This window comes from Lynx canadensis, chromosome D2 (genome assembly GCF_007474595.2).
Source record: "Lynx canadensis isolate LIC74 chromosome D2, mLynCan4.pri.v2, whole genome shotgun sequence".
In the NCBI taxonomy this organism is placed as follows: domain Eukaryota; kingdom Metazoa; phylum Chordata; class Mammalia; order Carnivora; family Felidae; genus Lynx; species Lynx canadensis.
In genome coordinates, this window is record NC_044313.2 from 27996530 (window position 1) to 28019047 (window position 22518).

The 22518-nt window shown below is 57.9% G+C and overlaps 2 protein-coding genes across 8 annotated transcripts in view; one reads left to right on the forward strand and one right to left on the reverse strand.

Annotated features, from left to right (window-relative positions):
• Positions 1–18536, forward strand: PDZD7 (PDZ domain containing 7). Its single transcript, XM_030335491.1, is given in 18 exon segments — positions 1–301; positions 5069–5209; positions 5515–5689; positions 6211–6387; positions 6622–6769; positions 8092–8152; positions 8530–8937; positions 9439–9636; positions 11199–11246; positions 11808–11983; positions 14917–15008; positions 15119–15210; positions 15366–15437; positions 15937–16536; positions 16831–16931; positions 17338–17567; positions 17569–17686; positions 17688–18536. Coding segments are annotated over 18 exon segments (3111 nt in total). The 5' UTR covers positions 1–75; the 3' UTR covers positions 17736–18536.
• LZTS2 (leucine zipper tumor suppressor 2) overlaps positions 18358–22518 on the reverse strand; it is a 10659-nt gene continuing 6498 nt past the window's right edge. For 6 of the 7 annotated variants that reach the window (XM_030335484.1, XM_032595146.1, XM_030335486.2 and 3 more), the window contains 3 exons: positions 21310–21972; positions 20527–20784; positions 18358–19714 (listed from right to left, as the gene is read on the reverse strand). In XM_030335484.1, the coding sequence (XP_030191344.1) occupies positions 19031–19714; positions 20527–20784; positions 21310–21972 (1605 nt within the window). In that variant the 3' untranslated portion in view covers positions 18358–19030. The remainder of the gene's footprint in view (positions 19715–20526; positions 20785–21309; positions 21973–22518) is intronic. The other variant, XM_030335489.1, reaches the window with a different exon arrangement.

Genomic DNA, 22518 nt, shown 5'->3' on the forward strand with positions numbered 1-22518 from the left:
GGCACGCGGGGCCCTTTGCTCCAGGGCTAGCAGATTCTTTCTGGACCTGTAGGACGCCGCCCCAGTCTAGCCACCATGGCGCACAGTTTTGCGGTGGGCTTCGACCCACTGGGCCTTGGAGACCTAAGCTCGGGCTCTCTGAGCTCCCTCTCCTCCCGAGGCCACCTGGGCAGCGACTCGGGCTCCGCAACGCGATACCTGCTGAGGAAGCAGCAGCAGCGGCTGTTGAATGGGCCCCCCCGCGGAATCCGAGCCTCATCGCCCATGGGCCGTGTCATCCTCATCAACTCTCCCATCGAAGGTGGGGGCGGGGCCCAGCTTGGGCCGGGAGCTAAGGGTGGGGGTAAGGGGCAGCAGCACTAAGTAGGAGGAGGCGGAGCCAATATGGGTGGAGGAACCCAAGTGATGGGAGTCTTAAGGATGTGGGAGGTGGAGGGTCTCTGTTTACGCTTATACTCTACCTTAAAAGCCCTTTCCTTATGTTTAGGCCAATCCTTTAGTGTTGCAGGGCTGTAGAGAGGTCAGAGGTGGGAGATAGGAGCCCGGAGTCACGGAAAAGTGTGTGTGTGGTATGCTAGCCCCCAAGTGAGCAAGATAGGGTATTGAATTGGCCCCTCCGTCCTATGGACTCTGCCTTTCTCCAATCCCTTTGTGTAGGCCTTTGGTGGGGGGCAGGATAGAGAATGATATAACCCCATCAACCAGCCCATTGTGTGACCAGCTCAGTGCGGGGCTGTGAGGAGTCAGTGCCCAACTGAGCAGACAGAATTTAAGATTTCAGGTGCAGAGGCCCCTGACCAGTTCATTCAGGAGAGCGTGCGACTCTTGATCTCAGGTCATGAGTTCAAGCCCCATAGTGTGTATACAGATGATTTCAAATAAGTAAATAATAGGGGCGCCTGGGTGGCTTGGTCGGTTAAGCGTCCGACTTCGGCTCAGGTCATGATCTCACGGTCCGTGAGTTCGAACCCCGTGTCGGGCGCTGTGCTGACAGCTCAGAGCCTGGAGCCTGTTTCAGATTCTGTGTCTCCCTCTCTCTCTGCCCCTCCCCTGTTCATGCTCTGTCTCTCTCTGTCTCAAAAATAAATAAACGTTAAAAAATTTTATTAAAAAAACAAATAAGTAAATAATAATAATAATAATAATAATAATAATAATAAAAGATTTCAGATGCAGAAAAAAAGAAATAGAGGTAGAGCAGCAAATGTTCCAAAAAGTGGGGAGAAGAGGAGGGTTGAGGGTCAGGAAGGGAGCCCCAGGACTGAGCCCAGGTACCTAATCAGGGCGTACCTAATCTTCTGTAGTTGCCCAATGCTGTTTCATTGCACTCCTGTTCTATACCAGCCCTGCTTAGGTCCTGTAGGGGACCTAGAGAAAAATAAAGGTCAATCGTCACCTTCCAGAAATTTACAGGGTAGCAGAGCTTAGAGACAGAACAATGAGAACAGCTGCTGCTGGGGTAGAGGTATCCCAGATAAGGCTGGAAGTGGAAAACAAGAGTACAAGTTGCGGGGGGGGGGGGGATGCAATTAGGAGACAGCCAGGCTGCAGTGACAGATGTGAGGCGACACAGAGCTAGTGAGTGAGGCAGGACCTTGAATGCCCATGGGGAATGGGGACCCTCCTGGGGTTGGGCTCTCTGCGGGCCAGATGCCATAAATGTCTCCAGCTCCCCTTTTGTCTCTCAGCGAGCAGAGCTCCCCTGGCTGGATCCCAGAGTGGGCTTTTCAGACCCTGTTCCTCCCCTCTGACCCAGCTGGGCATCTCTGTTCTCCTCCCTGGGCCGATGGGGCAGGGATAGCCATGTTGCTCAGGCAGCAGGCTTTCCTGCCTCAGTGGCCCAGCATGCCCACCCCCATCATCTACTATGATGGGCCTCACCCCTAGGTGAGCTGTAGGGCACTGCTGAGGGTCAGCACTGTCATTCGGGTCATGGAGCAGAAGTCCTCAGAGGAGCTAGGAGACATGGTAGGGGACAGGGAAGGCACTGGGGCAGGACCCTTGTGAGTCCCATTGTATTAAAATAACTATGTTTTACCTCCCCTTCACAACCACGCACACCATGCCCAGCTACGATGTAACAGCTCTGTCCACTGTCCTGCTAAAGATCCTCTTGCAGAAGTTCCAGGATTGCTCTCTCTTTCTGCCTCACCCTAGAGCCCCAGTGCAGCCAGGAGAGCAGGGTCTCCCAGCAATGGGAGGACTGGGGCATTGCTCTGACCTGCCAGCCCCTACCCTGTCTGGGCTGGGAAGCTCTGAGCCCAGAATCTTCCCCCTCTGCCCGAGCACAAACATCTCCCAATTCACCGAAGCCTGGAACCTCTCCCCCTTGTTACTATTCAGACCATTCCAGAGGCCTAAAATAGCTGATAAGGGAGAGACAGTGGGAAGGGAGAAACTGCTACCCACCTCACCCCCACGGGTTCCCACCAGCTCCGCAAACTCAGCTGGTCCCAAAGGAAATGCATCCTCTAATCCAAACCAGCCCTTTCTCTTCACTCTCCTTGTTCATTGGTCTGTTCACTCATTCATCCCTTTATTCTTTTACTCATTCAAAAAAGACTTAGCAGATATCAAGTGCTGCGCAACACATTGGAGATATATTGGCAGAAAAGAATTACAAAGTCCCTACCACGATTGAGTTTACAATCTAGTGGAAGGAGACAGACAATAAAATAATATATGAATAAGCAGTATATGAATAAATAATATATGAATAAGCAAATAATGAGAAAGGATGGTAAGAATCTTGGAGGTACTAATTTGGACAGTACGACAGAGTAGCGGTTCTCAAACTTTGGAATACATCAGAATTGCCTGGGGTGGGGGGCTTGTTAAAAGACAAGTTGCTGGGTCCTACACCCAGAGCTTCTGATTCATTGTGTCTGCAGCAAAGAGCAAGAGCACACATTGTTGTTGTATAATTTTTTAAGACTTTATTTTGAAGTGATCTCTATACCCAACCTGGGGCTCGAACTCATAACCCCAAGACCAAGAGTTGCATGTCGTACCAACAGAGCTAGCCAGGTGCCCCAGGTATACATATTTTTTGAGTAAGTTCCTGGGTGCCGCTGCTGCTGTTGGTCTGGGAAGCATGCTTTGAGAACCGCTCTAATAGAGACCATCTGGGAAGAAGGGAAGGGACTTCTTCAGGTAGGGTAGTCCAGGAAGGCTTCTCCGAGAAAGCGGTGTCCGAGCCAGGAGGGGCTGCAGAATGGATGCTGGCTTTACAAAAGTCTGGACAAGAGTATCAAGGATTGAGGGAACATTGAAATGATTGGCCCGTGAGAGGGACAGGAAGGAGGTCAGTTTGGCCAAAGCTCAGTGAGGCTAGGGATGGTGGCCAGAGGTGAGGGTAGGGAGGTGGGCAGAGGACAGCCCATGGAGGGCCTTACCGGGCATGGGGGGCTGCGGAGTTTCTTCTAGAAGCCGGAGCAGGCATTGAAGTTCTCAATAAGCAGTCTACTGTAAAAGCTGGCTCTGGCCACTGTAGAGAATGGTCTAAACGAGGCAAGAATGGAGGTGGGGAGACAGTGAGGAGGCTGTGAGTGCCTAGAGGGAGAGGTCGGTGGCCCAGGCTAGGGTAGTGGAGGTAGAGAAGTTTCCATCCTCAGAGGCCCCAAGCTCCTATGCTCAAAACCCCAGTGTGGCATCCCCCTGGCTCAGGGCCCTAGGAAGGCCCCAGGGAGGGCCTGAGAAGAAAGAGGGTTGGGGGGGCAGGAAAGCAATAGACTCCTTGGCTGGGTTGAGACCTATACAGTCAGAATCAGCCAGGAAGCCTTAGAATATCGCACATCTCTGTCCTGCACCATCCATGCCCACAGGCTGCCCTTGGAGATTTCTTCCTGAGCTGTTCTGCTCATGTATTGTAACCTGATTTCTCTTAGATCACAGAGAGAGAGAGAGAGAGAGAGAGAGAGAGAGAGAGAGAGACAGATTTGTCCCCCACAAACACCTCTAGAGTAAGCCTTGTTCAAGAGGAAATCTCATCTTCTCACCTTCTCACCTGAGACCTAGCTTCCCTCTGCAGTCTTCTTATTTTTCTCTAACCAAAGGCCTTCTCAAGGACCCACCGCAGTGCCTTTACTCACTCCATCCCCTTCTTCATTAGTGCCCTCCCTTTCTGCTCCCCCCCTCCAACCAAATCCCACTCATCTCAGTCTTCCAAATCATTTTCCCTGACAGCTCCAGCCCCTAGGGACCCTGCTCCTCTGACTTTTCCCAACACTGATGGAGGGGACCCCTCTGGGCTCTGGGCACACACTGCAACATAGTGGTGTTTTGGGTTTCTCTCCTCATATAGTCAAGTAGCTCCTAGAGCCCTTACCTCCAGGATCACAGAGTTGAAGAGATAGAAGGAGCCTCGGGGATCCGTCCACAATATCCCAGACAGGGACTTATCAGGGGTCAGCTTGTATGCCTCCAAAGATGGGGAACTCATTATCTCTCCAAAACTCATTCCATTGTCTGACAGCTGAAGGTTTTAGATAGATAGCCTCTATCTCGGGCTTGGTTCTGTCCTCTGGGTTACACAAACAAAAACATCTGCCTTTCACAGAATAGCTCTTCAACTGTTTGAAGATTAGCACACTCATTTCTGTGCAAGCCGAAGAGCCCAAATTTGCTCAACTTTGCCCTATCGAATGGAATCTTGAACCTCTTCTCTATCCATCTGACCCTTAGAGTGACAGGATTTTTAGGAATTTGTTCTATCTCAGGCCTGTAGGTGTGAGAAGCTGAGTAAGCATTAGAAACACACACACACCTGCACACACGAACACGCGCGCACACACATACGCACACACGCTCACCTATATAAGGGAAGGAGAACAGTGGCTTCTACTGTGGGGTCCTGTCCTGCCTATTCCCACACTCTCCCTGGCCCATGGCCTCAAAACCACCAATAGGGAACTCAGAAATTGGCTGCCCTCAGGCCTTAGAGCTTTAGGTATCTTTGCCTAGAAACCCACCCTTTGCAGGCCCCAACCTGGGAAACCCAGGGGCCCTCTGTGCCCAGAAAGGACATGGGAGTCATGCCTATGTCCCTCCTACCAACACCACCACACAGCCAACAGTGATGAGAGCGACATCATCCATGCGGTCCGGGTGGAGAAGAGTCCAGCAGGGAGACTGGGTTTCAGTGTGCGGGGCGGCTCAGAGCATGGCCTGGGCATCTTCGTCAGCAAGGTGGAGGAGGGGAGCAGTGCAGGTGAGCAGGGCTCCCAGGACCGAGGTTCTGGCTTAGGATGGTGCTCTTATCAGGGATGGGAGGAAAGGGTCCTCAGCTTTGGAGGGCCCGATCCAGTGGGGACATGGGGCCCCCTCCCAGGGTGGAGTGGGCTAATGGACAGGTCCCTAGTCTCATAAGGACTACTCAGACCTCACCCAGGGATCCCCAATTTCACAGAAGAAGTTTTACCCCAGGGAGCCTTGTGTGGTGGCGGGAGGCTTAGCTTCACCCTGGAGGACTTCTCCCAAGTGGCCCCTGCCAGCCACGCCCCTCCCCTGGTGCAGAGCGGGCCGGCCTGTGCGTGGGGGACAAGATCACGGAGGTGAATGGGCTGAGCCTGGAGAGCACCACCATGGGCAGCGCCGTGAAGGTGCTGACTGGCAGCAGCCGCCTGCACATGATGGTGAGGCGCATGGGCCGAGTGCCGGGCATCAAATTCTCCAAAGAGAAGACCACGTGGTGAGAACGCCTGGCCCCAGCCCTGGCTTTTCCCCTCCCCACCCCCCCACCCCCCCCACAGGAGAGGCCGAGGTCACAGGGCTCTGCGTGGAACTTGACTAGTATGGCTTCTACTCTTCCCTCCACCCAGGGCACCGGAAACACAGGGATCCCAAGGCCTGACCTTGAAATAAGACAAGGCTGTGTCTCTCCCCAGCCCTCCTCCCAACCCTGCTATCCCAGAGGCCAGCGGCCCTGCCCCCAACACCGCCGGCCTCTGCTGTGAGCCTGGGGGTGGTAACAGCATCTCCCCCTCAGGGCTTTTGTAGGGAGTTGGGCACGATGGAGCTGCTCCGTAAAAAGAGGAGATCCAGGTCGTTTTCCAAATTTGGCGAAATCTACATCCCACTGAACGTCTCTGGGCTGGGGAGTCCCCCAAGGCAACCTCTCCTTTCCCCTGCGGTTGTCAAGGATGCTGGGAGGAGGGGGGTGGTGGTGGTGGATGGGGGGCCCAGGTCGAGGGCCCCTTGCTGTTGTCCCAGGGTGGATGTGGTGAACCGGCGGCTGGTGGTGGAGAAGTGCCGATCAACGCCGTCTGACAGCGGCTCGGAGGATGGCGTGCGGCGCATCGTCCACCTGTACACCACGTCAGACGACTTCTGTCTGGGCTTCAACATCCGCGGGGGCAAGGAGTTCGGCCTGGGCATCTATGTGTCCAAGTGAGGGCTGGGCGGGGCATGCAGTGGGCGGGGATCAACAAGCGAGGCCTGGCCAATGACATGTCCAAAGGAGGGCCTGGGTCAGGGGTGGGGTCTGGAGAGGGGTGGGGGGCTCCGGGAGGAGAGCCAAGGAGTTTGGCTGGGGCATCCCTGTATCCCAGTGAAGAGAGTCTGGACTAGGGTGAGACAGGGCAGGCTAGGCAGCCGACCAGACCGCCTCCTGTCTGACCCCAGAGTGGACCACGGTGGGCTGGCCGAGGAGAATGGCATCAAGGTGGGGGACCAGGTCCTGGCGGCCAACGGCGTCAGGTTCGACGACATCAGCCACAGCCAGGCCGTGGAGGTGCTGAAGGGCCAAACACACATCATGCTGACCATCAAGGTGGGCAGGACTGTGGGTATCAGGGAGAGGCCAGACTATAGGAAGGACTTCCCCGACCGCTCTAGTACATCATTATGCCCATCGCTCTACAGTCTATGGTTTTACCATAGCCATCGGAGAGGGAGGGCAGGCATTGCGCTCGTCCCTATTTCGCAGAAGAAGAAACTGAGGCTCAGAGAGGCAGAGTAACTCAGGAATCCCAGTCCATTACTCAGCTGGTCAGTAGCAGGGCCTGGGTCCAGTCCTGCTCTTCAGATGCCTAGGGCAGTGCCCCTTCATATGAGTGGTGGAGGACCTGGGCTGAAAGGAGAAAATGTCCCACCCAGAGGGTGGGGTGGTAGCTGTGGCTTTGGGCAGGACGTGGGCACAGGGCAAAGAGGCTGGGCTGGGGCCAGAGATTGGATTTCAGGGGAGGCACCTGCATTCATTATTCATGTGGGTCTCACACTTGCCTGAGGATCAGGTCTTTCTCACTCTGTCTCCAGAGGAGGTGACGTCTCGCTCTCGGCTAGTGCCCAGTCCCAGCCCCTGCCCCGCTCTCTTCCCTTTCCCAAGCTCTCACCCACATTGCTCTTCAGGGCCTCCTCTGCCATTCCTCTACTTCTGCAACCTTATTTCCCATCTCACGATCCCCCCCCCCATCCTGTTTCTCCCTTTCCTTCCTCTCACATGACCCCAAACACTCCTCCTCTCTCCCGCTCTGCCCCTCATTCATCCACTGAACATTTTCGAGTACGTTCTACATGATGGCCACTATGACAGGTACCGGGGCTGCCACGGTGAACAAGACAGGCAAGGTCTCTGCTCCTCGGGGGAGACGGACACACTAGATGTGGGCCAACTGTGACAAGTGCTACACTGTAATTAACAGAGAGGTGGGAGGGGTAATTTGGGAAGGCCCTTTTAGCCAGAGTGGTCAGGGCAGGTCTCTCTGGGGAAGTGACACCCGAAGAGGGAGGAGCTGGCCAGAAGGTGAGTTGAAGGAAGAGAATCAAGGCAGAAGGAACAGCAAGTACCAGGCTCTGAGGTACAGAGGAGTTTGGCATGTTGAGAAATAAAGCAGCTTGTTTGTCTAGAGCATGATGAACTTGGAGGAGAGAGAGAGACGGGGTTGAAAAGTTTACTCCTGTCCCATCACTCCCCCTTCTTAACCCCATCCCTTCTCACCCACCCCCTTCTCATCTTCCCTCACCCACCCCTCCTCCCTCCCACCCCCTTTCTCATCCCTCCTACTCACTTACCCCCCTTCTCATCCTCCTTGTCACCCACCCCCTTCTTGCCCACTCCCCCATGCCTTCCTATGCCCACCACGCTCTTCCCAGGAGACTGGCCGGTACCCTGCCTACAAAGAGATGGTTTCTGAGTACTGTTGGCTGGACCGATGTAAGTGGCTCAGGTCCATGGGTTGGAGGGAAAGGGCTGAGGCCCAAGGGTGGGTCAGAGTCTCTGAAGAATAATTGGGCAGGAGGAGCAAACCTCCTTGGGACTTTCACACCACCCAGCGCCATTTCTGGGCTCCCCTCCGAGGAGCTGCAGGTTTGGTTTCAGGCTCCCCTTGGCTCTGGGGTCCTGCGGTGAGTGGAGGAGAACTGATCTGCCTAAGTCAGTGGCAGGACTGCTGAGCACTGGTTCCCCGGAGCCCGTGCTTCCAGCCCTGGCTGCTGCCCCACACTACCCACCCACCCCCCCGCCACCAAGCCCAGGGTGGTCTGCAGCCCGGCCTTCCCCTCAGCCGCCCCCGCCTTCCCCACTGCCTGCAGTGAGCAACGGGGTGCTACAGCAGCTGTCCCCGGCCTCTGAGAGCAGCTCCAGCGTCTCCTCCTATGCCTCCAGTGCCCCCTACAGCTCGGCCGAGGGCTCGGGTTCCCTGCCCTCCGACCGCATGGATGTCTGCCTGGGGCCTGAGGAGCCGGGCGGTCGGGGGCCAGGCTGGGGGCGGGCGGACACAGCCATGCAGACGGAGCCCGATGTGGGGGGCCGCGTGGAGACCTGGTGCAGCGTGAGGCCCACCGTCATCCTCAGGGACACAGCCATCCGCTCCGATGGGCCCCGGCCTGCCCGCCGCCTCGATTCTGCACTCTCAGAGTCCCCCAAGACTGCCCTGTTGCTGGCCCTGAGCCGACCCCGGCCCCCCATCACAAGATCCCAGAGCCACCTGACCTTGTGGGGTACGTAGGGGGATGGGTGGCTGATGTTCTCTCCGAAACTCCCAGTCCCAAACCTGCCTCGCGCCTTGTCCTGGGCCCCAAACCTCCCTTTGCCCCGGGCCTTGACCCAACCTCAGTTGCAGCCCCAGAATACGCTTCGATGCTGCTCTGGGTACCATTTTAAACTGGTCCTGGACCCCAAGCCCCAGTTTGTTTTCCTGTCAGTTTTGGGCCCCAAACCAGTCCTAACCCATCCCTTCCACCCTACACACACACACACACACACACACACACACACCAGCCCTCTTGGAGACTCCTCGAAGAACTGGAACTGTGGGGTGGGGGAGGGTGGAAAGTTGGAGGAGGACACCCACCCCTACCTCCAGCACCACCTCCCCACAAAGCTGCAGGTCCTGTCTGCCCCCTACTCTCTCTCCTCTCTGTCCCTCCTCATACCCCTGCCCCTCGGCCTTCCCTTCTGCCCGCCACTCCAGCCCCGCGGGCGCTCCCTCATGTCTGCAGAGGAGAAGAGGCAGAGGAAGAAGGAGAAGTTGGGGTCTCCTGGGGAGAAGGGAGCCCTGCAGCGCTCCAAGACACTGATGAACCTCTTCTTCAAGGGAGGGCGGCAGGGGCGGCTGGCAGGGGACGGGCACAGAGAGGCCTGGACGCTGGACAGAGGGACCCCGGCCAAGCCCCGGCCTCGCCTGGACCCGGAGAAAGGTAAGCGCCATGCCGGCCAGATGAGATGGGGTGGACGCAGGTGGGGCCCACGTTGGCATCCAGCAGCTCTGGGTTTAAATCCCACACTGCTTATTACGAGCTGGGAGTAACCACTGGCCCCTGTAAGCCTGTTTCCTTATGAGTAAACTGAGAGTGATGATACCTATTTCTTTAGGAATAGTGAGGAATAAGTGTATGGATGGATGTAAACCACTTAAGGACCTCGTCTGGCATATGGAAGGTGCTCAGAAAATGTAGTGGTTATTGTTATACTGTCTCGTCTCCCCACTTTCCAGAAAGGAAATCTGTTAGAGGCACAACATAGCAAGGAAGTTGAAGGGCTTGGGTCAGATCCCTGTGCCCTTGGCGCTGAGGTGGGTAGGGGGCTCCTCTCCTCGAATACGTGGCTACATCTCCCCTGGCCAGAGCTCCACAGGCCCTACCCAGCTCTAGAACCATCCTTGAGCAAGGTCATTTCTAAATCAGGGCCCAAGCAGAAGGGCCTCGGCAGGCTCCACTATGTCAGGGGCTTCAAGGACCCTCAGAGAGGGCCTCTCGTCTCTCAGGTGAGGTTCAGAGACTGGACCGAGAGTGGAGGAGTTGAGACGCTTGGGGTTGTATGGGCCAGAAACTCAACTCAAATTAGGTTTAAAAAGCACTGCTTGGCTCAGCTACTGATGTAAGTGGGTCTAAAGATTTAAACACCCTGATCAGACATCTGCCCCCTTCATCTTTGGTTCCATTTTCCCCTGGGTTGGCTTCATTATCATGTAGGTTTTGCCCAGAGTTAAGATGGCCACTGTTGCTTAGCAACCCAGGGACAAGAAAGCTTCTTAAATAGTTCCGGCTGAAGTCCTAGGTTCTCACTGACCCAGCGGGGACCACATGCCCAACAAATGGCTGTGGGGTGGGGTGGGGGGGGGGTGCTCTCATGGGCCAGCCTGTGTCTTGTGCCCACTCTGGAGTACATGCACTGAGAATGGGGGTCCCCAGGTGAAATCGGGGTGCTGTTTCCGGAGGGAGAGTGGGTGTTGGGTAGGAGCTGGCCCTGCCCCTCCTGGGGGGCTAAAGTGAGAGTCTCACGGGAGAGACTCTTTAAATGAGGCCAGGCCAGCTTCCACCTCTTCAACCCATCTCTTTTTCCACAGCCCCCGGGGCCCTGCTCTCTCCTGATTCTCCTCCCATCCCTCTGGCCTCTCCTCTCTCTCCTCCAAAGAATCTTCTTTTTTTCTCTGTCCCTTGAAGGTAGGTGCCCCCCCCACCTTCCCTTCGGGGTTCTTCCCCCCATATATTTGCCTCTGAATGAGTCTCCACAAGCAGAGGTCAAACTGCACCCTCTCTTGGTCCCAAACCTTCACGGACTTCCGCTGCCTATGAATGAAGTCCCTAGTTGACCATGGCCCCAAGACCTTCATGGCCTGGCCTCTGGCCTCCCCATTCCACCTCCTCCCAGCCTGAGCTTTTCATCCCAGCCAGTGATCCAGCCGTCCCTGAGCCCCCCCAAGCCCCATTTGCAGATTGGGAGCCAGGGACTTCAGCTTAACCCTTCTTCTTCACGGCAGGGGCAGTGGGGCCCGTGCAGAAGTTTGTCACATGGAGACTGAGACGCGGTAATTCAGCATCCCTTTAACAAGGCCTGGTGACAGAGCTGCAGATGGGGTGCATGTTGGGGGCTGCTAAGGAGCAGTTGGGGCCAAGTATGGGGGACTGGGTGCAAATTGAGGGCAGCTAAAAGCATTGGACCAAGCTTACTCGGAAAGACAGGGCTGCAGACAGATGTTGGGGTATGTTTTTGAGGACTGGGGAGCTTGGTTGGGACTCCCAAAGACAGATTTTGGGGGCGGTGAGGGAGCCTGTGCTAGAACTCCAATGAGTACTATGACAGTGCATGTTCAGGGGCCCAGAGGGCACTGGGCTAGGACACCATTAAGGAACAGACTAGTAAAGGGGTCTGTGATGGGGGCCACAGGGTCTGGACTGGTGCTCCACCGGTGGGCAGATTGCTATGGGAGGCCATGGAAGGGAGAGTCCGGGCTAGGCCGAGATGTTGTCAGGGGCACCTAGGCCTCTCACGGACCTGTTCTGGGGTCCGACCCAATTGAGGGAAGCCCCTACTTCCCCCTCGATGTCTCCTGGCTCCTTCATCATACACCTTCGTTCCTGCCCTACAGAGCGGGAGAGGGGCCGGGCCCTGCTCTCTGCCAGGTCTGGGAGCCCCTCTGGCCAGCTGCCTGATGTGGATGAGCGGGTGCAAGCCTGGGAGAGCCGACGGCCCCTAATTCAGGACCTGGCCCGACGGCTGCTGACTGACGACGAGGTGCTGGCAGTCACCCGCCACTGCTGCCGGGTGAGCTTCCAGCCTGCCCCCAACTCCAGCACACGGTCACCCAGCCCCTCGTTCATTCAGGCCCCTGGCTCCGGCTATCTGGGATCGAGGCCGTGAGGTCAGTGGTCAGAAAATGCAGAAGTCACTCCTGTCTCACACACACACACACACACACACACACACACACACTGAGCTTACAGGCAGGAAGGGGAGTTACAATGACTAGAACCTAGACACCCATAGTGACAAATCATGTGAAGTACTGTGAAAGGAAAAAACATGAGAACATAACCCAAGAGGTACAAATTAGGTCTAGGGGGGCCTCCTGGAGGAGGTGATATTTCAGCTGAGACGGAGCCAGACAGGTGATGAGTGGGGGCACACCGCAGTCACTGCCTTCCTCTTCCTCTCAACCCCAGCCTCCCCTTTCACATGCCTCCCTCTGCACCTGGGTCAGCCGACAGGCCCAGCCTCATGCCGGACCTTCCAGGGGGATTGGTAGGCCCTCCCCTATCCCTCTGCCTCAAAGACCCCCAGGTTTCCTGTGCTGGGGTCCCTGTGATGTGCCTGCATCAGTGCACGTGTGAGCCTGTGTGCAAGGACAAACTGAGGGGTTCCAGGGCATAGTTTGTGATCCCCAACCCCCCGAAGCTCTCTCACTCTGGTCAGGGTAGGGCTGTGTTGTGTGACTGTGTGATGTGTACATTTGTGTGTCCGTGGGGTCCCTGGGTTTGTGTCACCCTAACTGTATGACGGATCTGTGTGTGAGCGTGTATGTGTCTGGCTAAGGCACGTGTGTGTCACGTGGAGACTGAGGCCCAGTAATTCCTGCGGCCCTTTACCAAGGTCTGGTTTACAGCAGAGCTGCAGATGGGGTGCGTGTTGGGGGGAAACTAAGGTTCTCTGGGCTAAACTCCGTAAATATCAGCCTGCTCCACTCTGAGCGCTAAGTGGGGTGGTGAGCCCCGGCGGCCGTGAGCTTGCAATTCTGGGCTCTGGCCATTAGGTGGCGCGATGTGTCCGTTTCTTTGGTCAGGTCCTTGTCCATCATCCCTCTGTTCCTCCCACCCTGTCCAAACCAGGACCACCTCTCACTGCACCCCCACAGCACCTGCACACTACCCAAACTTGACCCGCACGACACCCACACCAAGAGATCAGGCCCTCTGGGGTAGAGCTCTGGCCAGAATGATTAGTAAATCTCCCCCAGTGACTCAGATCACCGGCCTCCCCTCTCTCTCCTCCTCTGAGCTGTCTCTCCACAGCCACCAGACCAGGCTTTATAAGTCACCTCTTTGATCACTTTACACTCCCCAAACCCCCTTGCAACCTCTTATCTTTGACGGAATAGAGTTCCTTATGCTCACATTCAAGGCCTTCCTCGATTTGACTCCCCAACCACTAACCTCAGCTCTCCCATGGTCACCACATCACCACGTCGTTGTCTTCTGCTGGTCACTACATAGGGGTGTACAGGTGATGACCTGCACAACTCCAGAGCACTACTCTGGGAGTCACGACGTGCGCGGCCTACACGGAGGCCTTTCATGTACCCCGTGGCTAAGTTAAGCTTCTCTCTGCCCATTATGCCACGTCTCCCTTGGAGCGCCTTCCTCCCGACTTGCATGTTGTTCCCTGCATTCATCCTTAAGAGTAAGTGTAAATGGAAGCCAACAAACAAACCAAAAGGGCTCAGCGTCAATGCCGCCTCCTCCAAGAAGCCAACTCCGGTCTTGCCACCCTCCTCTGAGACTCCCTCTGCCTCATTGCCAGTGGTTTGGAATTCACTGGGGCACGTGGCTCATCCTGCCCCTTGTTCCCACCACCAGACTGGCTTCTGAAGGAGCTGGAACAGGGTCATCTTCCTTGTGCCCCCACTGCCCAGTGCAGGGCCAGGACCGTAGTAGGTGCTGAATGCAGGTTGGTGGACTTGAAGTGTGTATGTATGTGACTGGTTCTGTGCAATTGTATGTATCCCTCTCCCGACATGCGGGGTTGTATTTTTGATACGTGTTTGTCTGAGTCCCTGTAAGTCTGTGTGTGGTTTAGGGCCCCATAGCTGACAACATATTTCCGGGTGTTTATGAACGTCTCACTCTGACCACCAGGGCTTGCTGTGTTGTGTCTCTGTCTATCCCTGTCCAGGATGCTGTGTGTGCGTCTCCCTGAATCAGTACGTGTCTCCCTTTCACCACCAGGGGGCGGTGTGCCATCCAAGCAGGGTGGCTCCCAGCGTTCGGTTTACCAGTTTGTCTGCGTTAGTGGGGTGTGGCTGGTGGCATCCGGGCAGTGCCAGGCAGAAGGGCCTCCCCCCCAACCCCCCCACCCCCCGGGTACTGACTGGGTAGGCTTTCTGTCGAGCCGCCCCTTCCCTAAGGTCCCCATTCCAGCCCTGAACAAAGCCTAATTGGTAGGTCTATGTGCAGACATATGCTGGGCCTCCCAGGCCCGCGGCCTAGTGTTTGGCTCAAATTCCTTCCTTCTGCCTGGGAGGTGGGGGTGGGGAAGAGAGCCCGCTGCCTGCACATCCTTTTCCGGCACCAGAGCAGGCAAGGGCCAGACTTCTCTGGTTCCAGTCCCTCTTCACACTTCCTTACCTGTGTGGCCGTGGGCAAAGTCCTTGTCTCTGAGCCTCAGTTTCCGCACCGGTAAAACAAGGATAATTAATGTCATCTCTCAGGGTTGCTCAATGGGAGATCATATGTAAAAGGCTTAAAAAAGGGCTTGCTCCAAAGCTGTCATTGTCGTTGCTGCTATTATAGGTCTGTTATTATCGCAGGCTTCCACCTAGTCACCAACGTAAGACCGTCCTGTGAACAGCCCGGGGTTGGGGGAGAAGCCTTCCTAAATGTGGGGAACCCCACATGCCCAAGCAGTGCCACCCCCCCGCGTCCCCCCCACCCCTGGCTCTGGATGGCCGTGCTGCTATCTGACCTCTGGGTCTCTCTCTGCAGTATGTGCACGAGGGCGGTGTAGAGGACCTGGTGAGGCCCCTGCTGGCCATTCTGGACAGGCCCGCAAAGTTGCTGCTACTGAGGGACATCAGGTGGGGCGGAGGGTGTGGGGAGGGCTGGGGGGCAGAAAGGGGACCTCTAATAACTCCCCCTACCTCCAGAACTGTGCCCCTGCCCACCCCCCATCTCTTGCCCTCCCCAGGAGTGTGGTGGCCCCCACGGACCTGGGCCGCTTTGACAGCATGGTGATGCCCGTGGAGCTGGAGGCTTTTGAGGCCCTTAAGAGCCGGGCAGGTCAGCAGCTGGGCGGTGGGGAGAGGGTAGGACCTGTAGACCCTAAGCCCCGGGTGGGGATGGGAGTGGAGTCTCCCAGGGGAGAGGGGGCAGAGATGACCAGCTGTGTCCCCCGCTGGGCCCCCCGTCTCTGACCGGATCTCCTCTCCCACCAGTGTGGCCTCCTGCCTTGAGACCAGCCCAGCAAGACGCACCTCCCAAGCGTCACCTCATCACGCCCGTGCCTGGTCAGTCAAGAGTCCCAGAGCCTGGGGAGGGGGCACACAGCTGGCGTATTAGGGAAGTGAAAAGGGGCCTTCTGCCCCTGCCCCCGTGTAGGGTATCCAGGCTTCAGAAGTTTGTCTGGTTCCCTGAAGGAAGTCCCTTGTCCACCGGAACCATTTTTCTCGTCTCTACTCACCACCCACACTATTATTTCCTTAATAATTGGTTTTAGACCCACTCACTTTTGAAATCTAGTCTCACTCTCTGCAATAATCTCCGAGAAATTGCCAGTTTGGCGTGCGAGCAATATTTTTTCTACGACACATATCGCGATGGAAAGTATGAAAATACTATTCCAACAGAACCCGGGCAGTGACCCTCACTGTGGCAAAGCTGCCGCAGGGCCCAAGCAAACCCACGCCTGGGTCCCCCAGGCCCTACCCCAGCAAAGGCAAGGACTGGGGCCTGGCACCAGCAAGGGCAAGGAGGGGCAGCCTGCCTGACCTCGGCCCTCTTCCCCAGATAGCCGTGGAGGTTTCTATCTGCTGCCTGTGAACGGCTTCTCAGAGGAGGAAGATGGTGGGGAACTGAGGGAGCGGCTGGGGGGCCTCCAGCTCTCCCTGGGGGCCTCTGCTCCCTGCCACCCTCATAAAGGGATCCCCCCTCTCCAAGACGTGCCGGTAGATGCCTTCACCCCACACCGAAGCACCCGCACCCCCCCTCCGCAACCACCCCCCGTGGCTCCCAGGCCCCCAAGGCCTAACTGGCTGCTGACAGAACCCCCGACCCTGGAGGACCCGCGGCAGAGCCAGATCCAGGGCCCTGCCCGGAGCCGCAGCCGCAGCCGCAGCCGCAGCCGGGGCCGAGGCAAGTCCCCAGGACGCAGGCGCTCCCCGTCTCCAGCACCTATCTCCACCCAGAGCGTGGCCAACGGGCGCTACCACAAGCCTCGGAAGGCCAGGCCACCTCTGCCTCGACCTCTGGATGGGCAGGCAGCCAAGGCGGGAGGCCACCAAGGCCCCTCTGAGAATGGAACTGGTGGGACAGCCGAGGAGACAGCCGTGAAGGCCCCTGGCGGGGAGCTGAGGACAGTCACGTTGTCCAAGATGAAGCAGTCCTTGGGTGAGTCCAGGTGGGCCTGGGCCTGGCAGGTGGGGCTCTCGGGTTTGGTGGGGTCTGTGGGCTTGGTTTTGGGCTATAACTAGGGGGCTTGGGCTTAAGAAAAGATTGGGGTATGGGGGTAGATTGCAGAGGTGGGAGTAGAGGATTTTTGGAGTTGAGGACCGAGCAATAATAGAATATGGGGATTAGGGAGAAGTCCGGGCCCGGACTTGCTGTTGGGGTCCTGGGTTTCTCCTGTGAGCTCTGGGTGGAGGGGGGTGGCTGCGCGTTCACCCAGTGCTTCTCTCTCGCCAGGCATCAGCATTTCTGGGGGCATTGAGTCCAAGGTGCAGCCCATGGTGAAGATAGAAAAGATCTTCCCTGGGGGGGCTGCCTTCGTCAGTGGGGCCCTGCAGGTGGGTGAAGAGCACCCAGGCCCACTCCTGAGGCCCGGAGCTGAATTCTGGCGGGAGTGGGGCTAGAACATGCTCATCTTCCAGCCAGACAGGTTTAGACCAGGCCATGGGAGGAGGCTTGGGTGCAGGGGGGTCAGGACTGCAAGATGACCAAGCCTAGGGAAAAATCTGTCCCCTCGCGCCAGCCTGGGCCTGAGGGTGGCCCATCCTGTTCCACCCCTAGCCCCAAGGGACAAAGGGCCATTGTCTGTGTCTCACCCTGCCCCCGACCGCTCCAGGCACAAAAGTCCCATTGTCCATCCCCTCCACCCAGATGGGGAGGAGTGTCCTCGCTGGTGGAGGTGAGAGGTTGGGTGTTGGGCTGACCTGAGAAGGGAGGGCTGTGATTTTCCCACTCCCATCCCAGGCTGGCTTCGAGCTTGTGGCAGTGGATGGAGAGAGCCTGGAGCAGGTGACCCACCAGCGAGCAGTCGATACCATCCGCCGAGCTTATCGAAACAAGGCTCGGGAGCCCATGGAGCTTGTGGTCAGGGTCCCTGGGCCCAGCCCACAACCCTTACCCCCCGAGTCGTCAGCCCTCACCGATCAGTGCCTTCCTGCTGACCATTCCCCTGCCCGCTGACCCCCTCCTGGTACTCATTCCTTCCCACTGCCTCCCAGAACCTCCCATAAATGCTCTTCCCACCAATTCCCAGATCCCTCCCACTGATGCCAGTCTCCTCCAGCGGACCGCCAGCCCAGTCCCTTCTCCGACCCCTCCGGACTCCCGATACTAACCCTAGACTCTCTCCACCTACGCCGTGACCCTTCCCACTGACCTCAGATCCTCCCGCTGCCTCCCAGGACCCTCCTGCTGTCTCCCAGACCTCCCCTCCTACCCTCCTCTCGGGATTCAGGAACCTCTCACTGCTCCTCGACTTGCCTCCTCCCAGAGCTCCACGCTGCTGGCGCAGACCTCCCCACTTTCTTCCCTCCCCCGCTGTCACTAAGGCTCTGCCCTTTCCAGATAAACTTGGTGTCAAGGACAAGGTGCTGGGGGGTAGGCTGTGTCACCCGCGCACTGCCCCCAACCTCCCACGACTGGGAGAGGTTGGGAGAAAGCCAAGGTCTGGAGCTTGGGATTGGCGGGTCCTTTCTCATGAGGCCCCCTTTAATGCCCCCAAGCACTGAGGAACATGGACTCTCAGGGCCCGGAGGGGTCATTGCATCCGTCCCCCAGCCCCAAGCAGTGTTCTGTGCAAGGGATAGGATGGAAAGCTTTTCTAGTTTCTCAAATCCTGGGAGACCGTTTCATGTGGTGGTCCGCTAGGATCTCACACTTTCCACTGGATCACCCTTTCTCTCCCCAAGACCTCCACGAGGGGTCAGAAAGAGGTGGCAGTCGGGGTCAAAGAAGTTCCCATCAACTCTCTCTAGCACACTCGTCTTTTTTTACAAACAGAAAAAATTTTAATTTGTTTCTTTGGGTTTGTACAAGAAATTTACAGTGTGGAAAAATATACAAGTGAAAACGAGGCCATAAACCTGGGTGTGGGGAGGGGCCACTTGGTCACAAACACAAATAAACAAGACGTTTCTGAGTTCTTCCTTTGGTCTGACTACAGCCCCTCACCCTGGGAGACAGGCTGCAGAGCTGGAACCTGGGGGTCAGACCCCAGTCCCAGCCCTGTCGCCCGACACGGGCAGGGTGGGGGCAGGCACATCTGGAGCAGCTGGCACTGTCTGGCTCTCTCCGGCTTCGGGGTAGGGGAGTGTGGAAACGAGGGAACCCCTTCTTCTTCCCAGCACCCCCCGTTCCCCCCACCCACCCCGGGCGTCTGGGATGAATGCGGTCGGCAGAGTGGCAATGGCGGCAGCTGGGGAGTGAAACGGGTCGAGTGAGCAGGAACCTCTGTGTGACAGTGAACACGGGGACCTTCGAGGAGTCTGATCTTGCTCATCCGAGTCACAGGGCAGCCCCAAGTTCTTGGCAGAGGCCCAGAGGCCTGGACCCCCGGGGCGGGCGGACGGGCGGCTCTGGGGCCCTCAGTGGACCTGAGGCTCCCGCCCCCCCCCCCCCCTTCGGCAAGGCTCCCCGCAGATCCGGGACGCCGAGGGCCCTAGATTTCGGTGGCGGTGATCTCCTCCAGGCAGATGCAGGGGGCCGGCTCGGCCAGGCCCAGGTCGGCGAGCTCCCGAGCCTCCAGCTCCAGGCTGAGCTGCTGCAGCTCCTGCTCCAGCTGCCGGTTGCGCCGGTACATCTGGATGTAGTTGTGCTGCAGCTGCTTCTGGTAGCGGATCACCTGCTCCTTCTCCGCCTGCCAGGCCAGCCGCTCGCCCTCGAAGCTGTCCCGCTGCTCCTCGCCCCGCCGCCGCTCCCGCTGCAGCTCTGCCCGCAGCCTCTCCACCTGGGCCCGCAGGCTGCCCCCGACCCCGGCCGCCGCCCGCTGCACCTTGGCCTCATCGCTCTCCGCCAGGAGGAAGGGGTCGGCGGTGGCAGGTGGCGCGGGGGGTTCCCGGAGTCCGGCGGCCTCGGTGTCCAACTGGCCGGCTTTCTCTCGCAGCCGCTCGGCCTCCTGGCGGTGCCGCTGCAGCTCCTGGGAACAGGCCTCCAGCTCCAGCTCCCGAGCCCGGGCCGCCTCCTGCAGGCCCCGCGCCCGGCCCTCACTGACCCGTAGTGCGGCTCGGGCTTCTCGCAGCGCCACCCGCAGCGCCACCAGCTCGCTGCCCTTCTGCACCAGCTCCGCCTGAGACTCCTTCAGTTGCTGCTTCAGCAGGGAGATCTCGCCTGACTTCTGGCACACCTGTTGTGGGGGGAGGAATGGAGAAGGATGGTGAGAAGAGTTCTCCCGGGGGGTCAGGCCCTGACATCACGCAGGGTATGTGGGGAGAGGCTCTCTGATCGTGACACCCGTAACACAGATGGGGACACTGAGGCAAGCTTAGTGATATGTCCAGAGTCACACAGCTGGTGAGTGGCTGAAGGGAAATACGGATCCAGATCTTTCTCCTTCAGAGCAGGTGTCTTTAAACCATCGTGAAGCACCACCGAGCCCTGGGGACAGGCTGGGGGCAGGCCGTGCAGGAGTGGGTGCGGTTGAGGGCAGTGCCCACATTTCCACAGGCAGACACCGCGGTGTCTTGGTTAACAGCATAGACACTAGAGCCAGATGGCCTGAGTTCAAATCTCAGCCCTGCCACGGACTAGCTGTAATTCTGGGCTCCAGCCTTTCTGGGCCTCAGTTTCCTCAAACGGGGATGTTAACAACACCCAGCTGGCAGGGCTGTTATGAGGATTAGAAGATCCCCCCCCCCCCCCCATATGACATAGAACGGTGCCCGGCGCACAGCAGCACTACGTTCTTATTCTTAACTGGTCGGGAGGCAGCGGGTGGGAACACCACTGGCTGTGTGAGCGCTAAACCCGACTGCTGAGGAGCCCCACGAGGGTGGCACAGGGAGACCCCCACCCAGAAAGGAAGGTCAGAGGGGGAGCTTCATCTCACAGAGGGGAGGGTGGGGGGGTCCTCTAGGAGTAGCAGGCCAGAGGGGGTGGGTATGGCTGGACTCCTTTTCCCAGCAGGCCCCGCTCCCTGCCCCTCCTGGTCTGGCCCACCTCCCACTTGGTCTCCTCGAGCCTCGGCCCGAGCTCCCGCTGCTCCCGCTCGAAGGTGGCGCAGCGCCGCTCCAGCTGCTCCCGTTCCTGCAGCAGCTGTGCAAAGTCATCCTGCAGCTGCCGCTTCTCCTGCTGCAGCTGGAATACCTGCAGCTGCAGCAGCTGTTGGGCCCGCTGTGCCCGCTGTGCCTGGGCCGCACCGTCCTCCCGCAGGGCCTCGCGCTCCCGCGGCCAGTGCCGCTGCCGGTCCTCGTAAGCCTGGGGACGACAAGGCGGCCCTGGGTCCTGACGGCCCCCCCACCCCCGGACCCCAAGCCCCGCCCGCCCACAACTCCCCGGTCACCGACTGCTCTGGTGGCCCAGTGGCTGGGCTCAGGGACGGCAGGCTCCGCTGCCCCGGGATAATGATCGCGACAATAATCACAACCACTTTTAGGACGCTAGAAACAATATCCATAATAGCAAGCGCTTCCGTAGGAGTTTCTAGGTGCCAGGCGTTTATTCTAAGCACTTTACAGCCTTTGCCTTACTTCATCCTCATGATAAATATCTCCATTTATAGATGAGGAAACCGAGGCTCAGTACCATTAAGTATCTTGCTCAAGTCTGAAAGACAGCAGACGGTGGTGCTGGCTTCGATTCCTTACCACTCTGCAGGTTACGCCGGACAGCTGGGCTGGGGACCGCCCCCCCCCCCCCCAGCACAAACAGAAATGCTCCTCGGACTCCCCAGCACCTCTGGATGTCCTGCCATGCCACCCCCATTATCGCTGCTGACCACACCTGACACATGGTCACCTCACTCTCGTCCAGACTGTCCCGCAGCTGCTGCAGCTCTGCCTCACGGTCTCGGAGCTTTCCTTCCAGGACACAGTGCAGCAGGGCCTCATCCGAAGGGGGTGGCGGGGGTGGGGGTGGGGGCGGAGAGCGCTCCCCACAGGAGCCGCTGTCAGGGGAGGCCCGGGCACCGCTGCCCAAGAGCCCCCCAGCCACACGGCCTCCCAGGGAGCCTGTGCTCTTGCTGGAGGAAGACCGACCACTGTCCGAGTGGGAGGGCCCAGTAGGGGCCCCTCGGGCTGGACCCGGCAGTGCCCCCCGCCCGGGGCCGTGGGAGGGCAGGTGCCCGCCTGGGGAGCCGTTGGCTGGCTCTGCACCCCCGGTGCTGTAGGTGGGCAGGCTGGACAGTGAATTTCGGCCGGAGTCAGACAGTGTCCCCGATGGGCAGCCACTGGCCCAGCCACTCAGTGCCAGGGGTTTGTCGGCAGCCGAGGAGGAGGAGGAAGAGGAGGACGAGGCAGGGCCCCCAAACAGCTGTGTTAGGCTGCCCTGGCTCCCAGACAGTCCGGCGGCCCGAGGACCCAGGAAGCTAGGTAGGGATGGTGCCCCTCGAGGTTTGGGCAGCACTGGCTTGAAGGCTGTTGGGCGGATCAGGATTTTCTCCATGTTCTGAAATGAGGTGCCATGGGACACTGGGGATCAGCTGCCCAATCTTTCAAAGCCCTTATCATACTCCCTGCCCTCCCATCTGGGGTCCCGATCCCCACATGTTAATAATAAATGCTACCACCGGCTGAGGGCCTCCTGATGTCCTCTACATCAAGCAATTTAAAAGGTTCATCTCTAATCATTACAACAGCCATACAAGTAAAATATCATCAGTATCCCCATATTACAGATGAGGAAACGGAGGCTCAGCAAAGTCAAAGACCTCGTTCGACATCAGACATGTAGTTGTTGTGCAGTAACAGTAATTTGAGCAGCAGACATTTATTGAGTACGTTATGTGACAGGTACTAGGCTAAACCCTTATGTACGTTATTTGATTGAATGCTCACAACGATCACATGAGAGCTAACCTATTACCTCCATTTTACAGATGCAGAAACTTTGGCTCAGAAAGGTTAAGTGATTTTCCTAAGGTCATGCAGCTAGAAGGAGGCAGAGCTGGGATTAGAACCCAGGTCTGGTGAATCGGGAGCCCACATTCTTTCC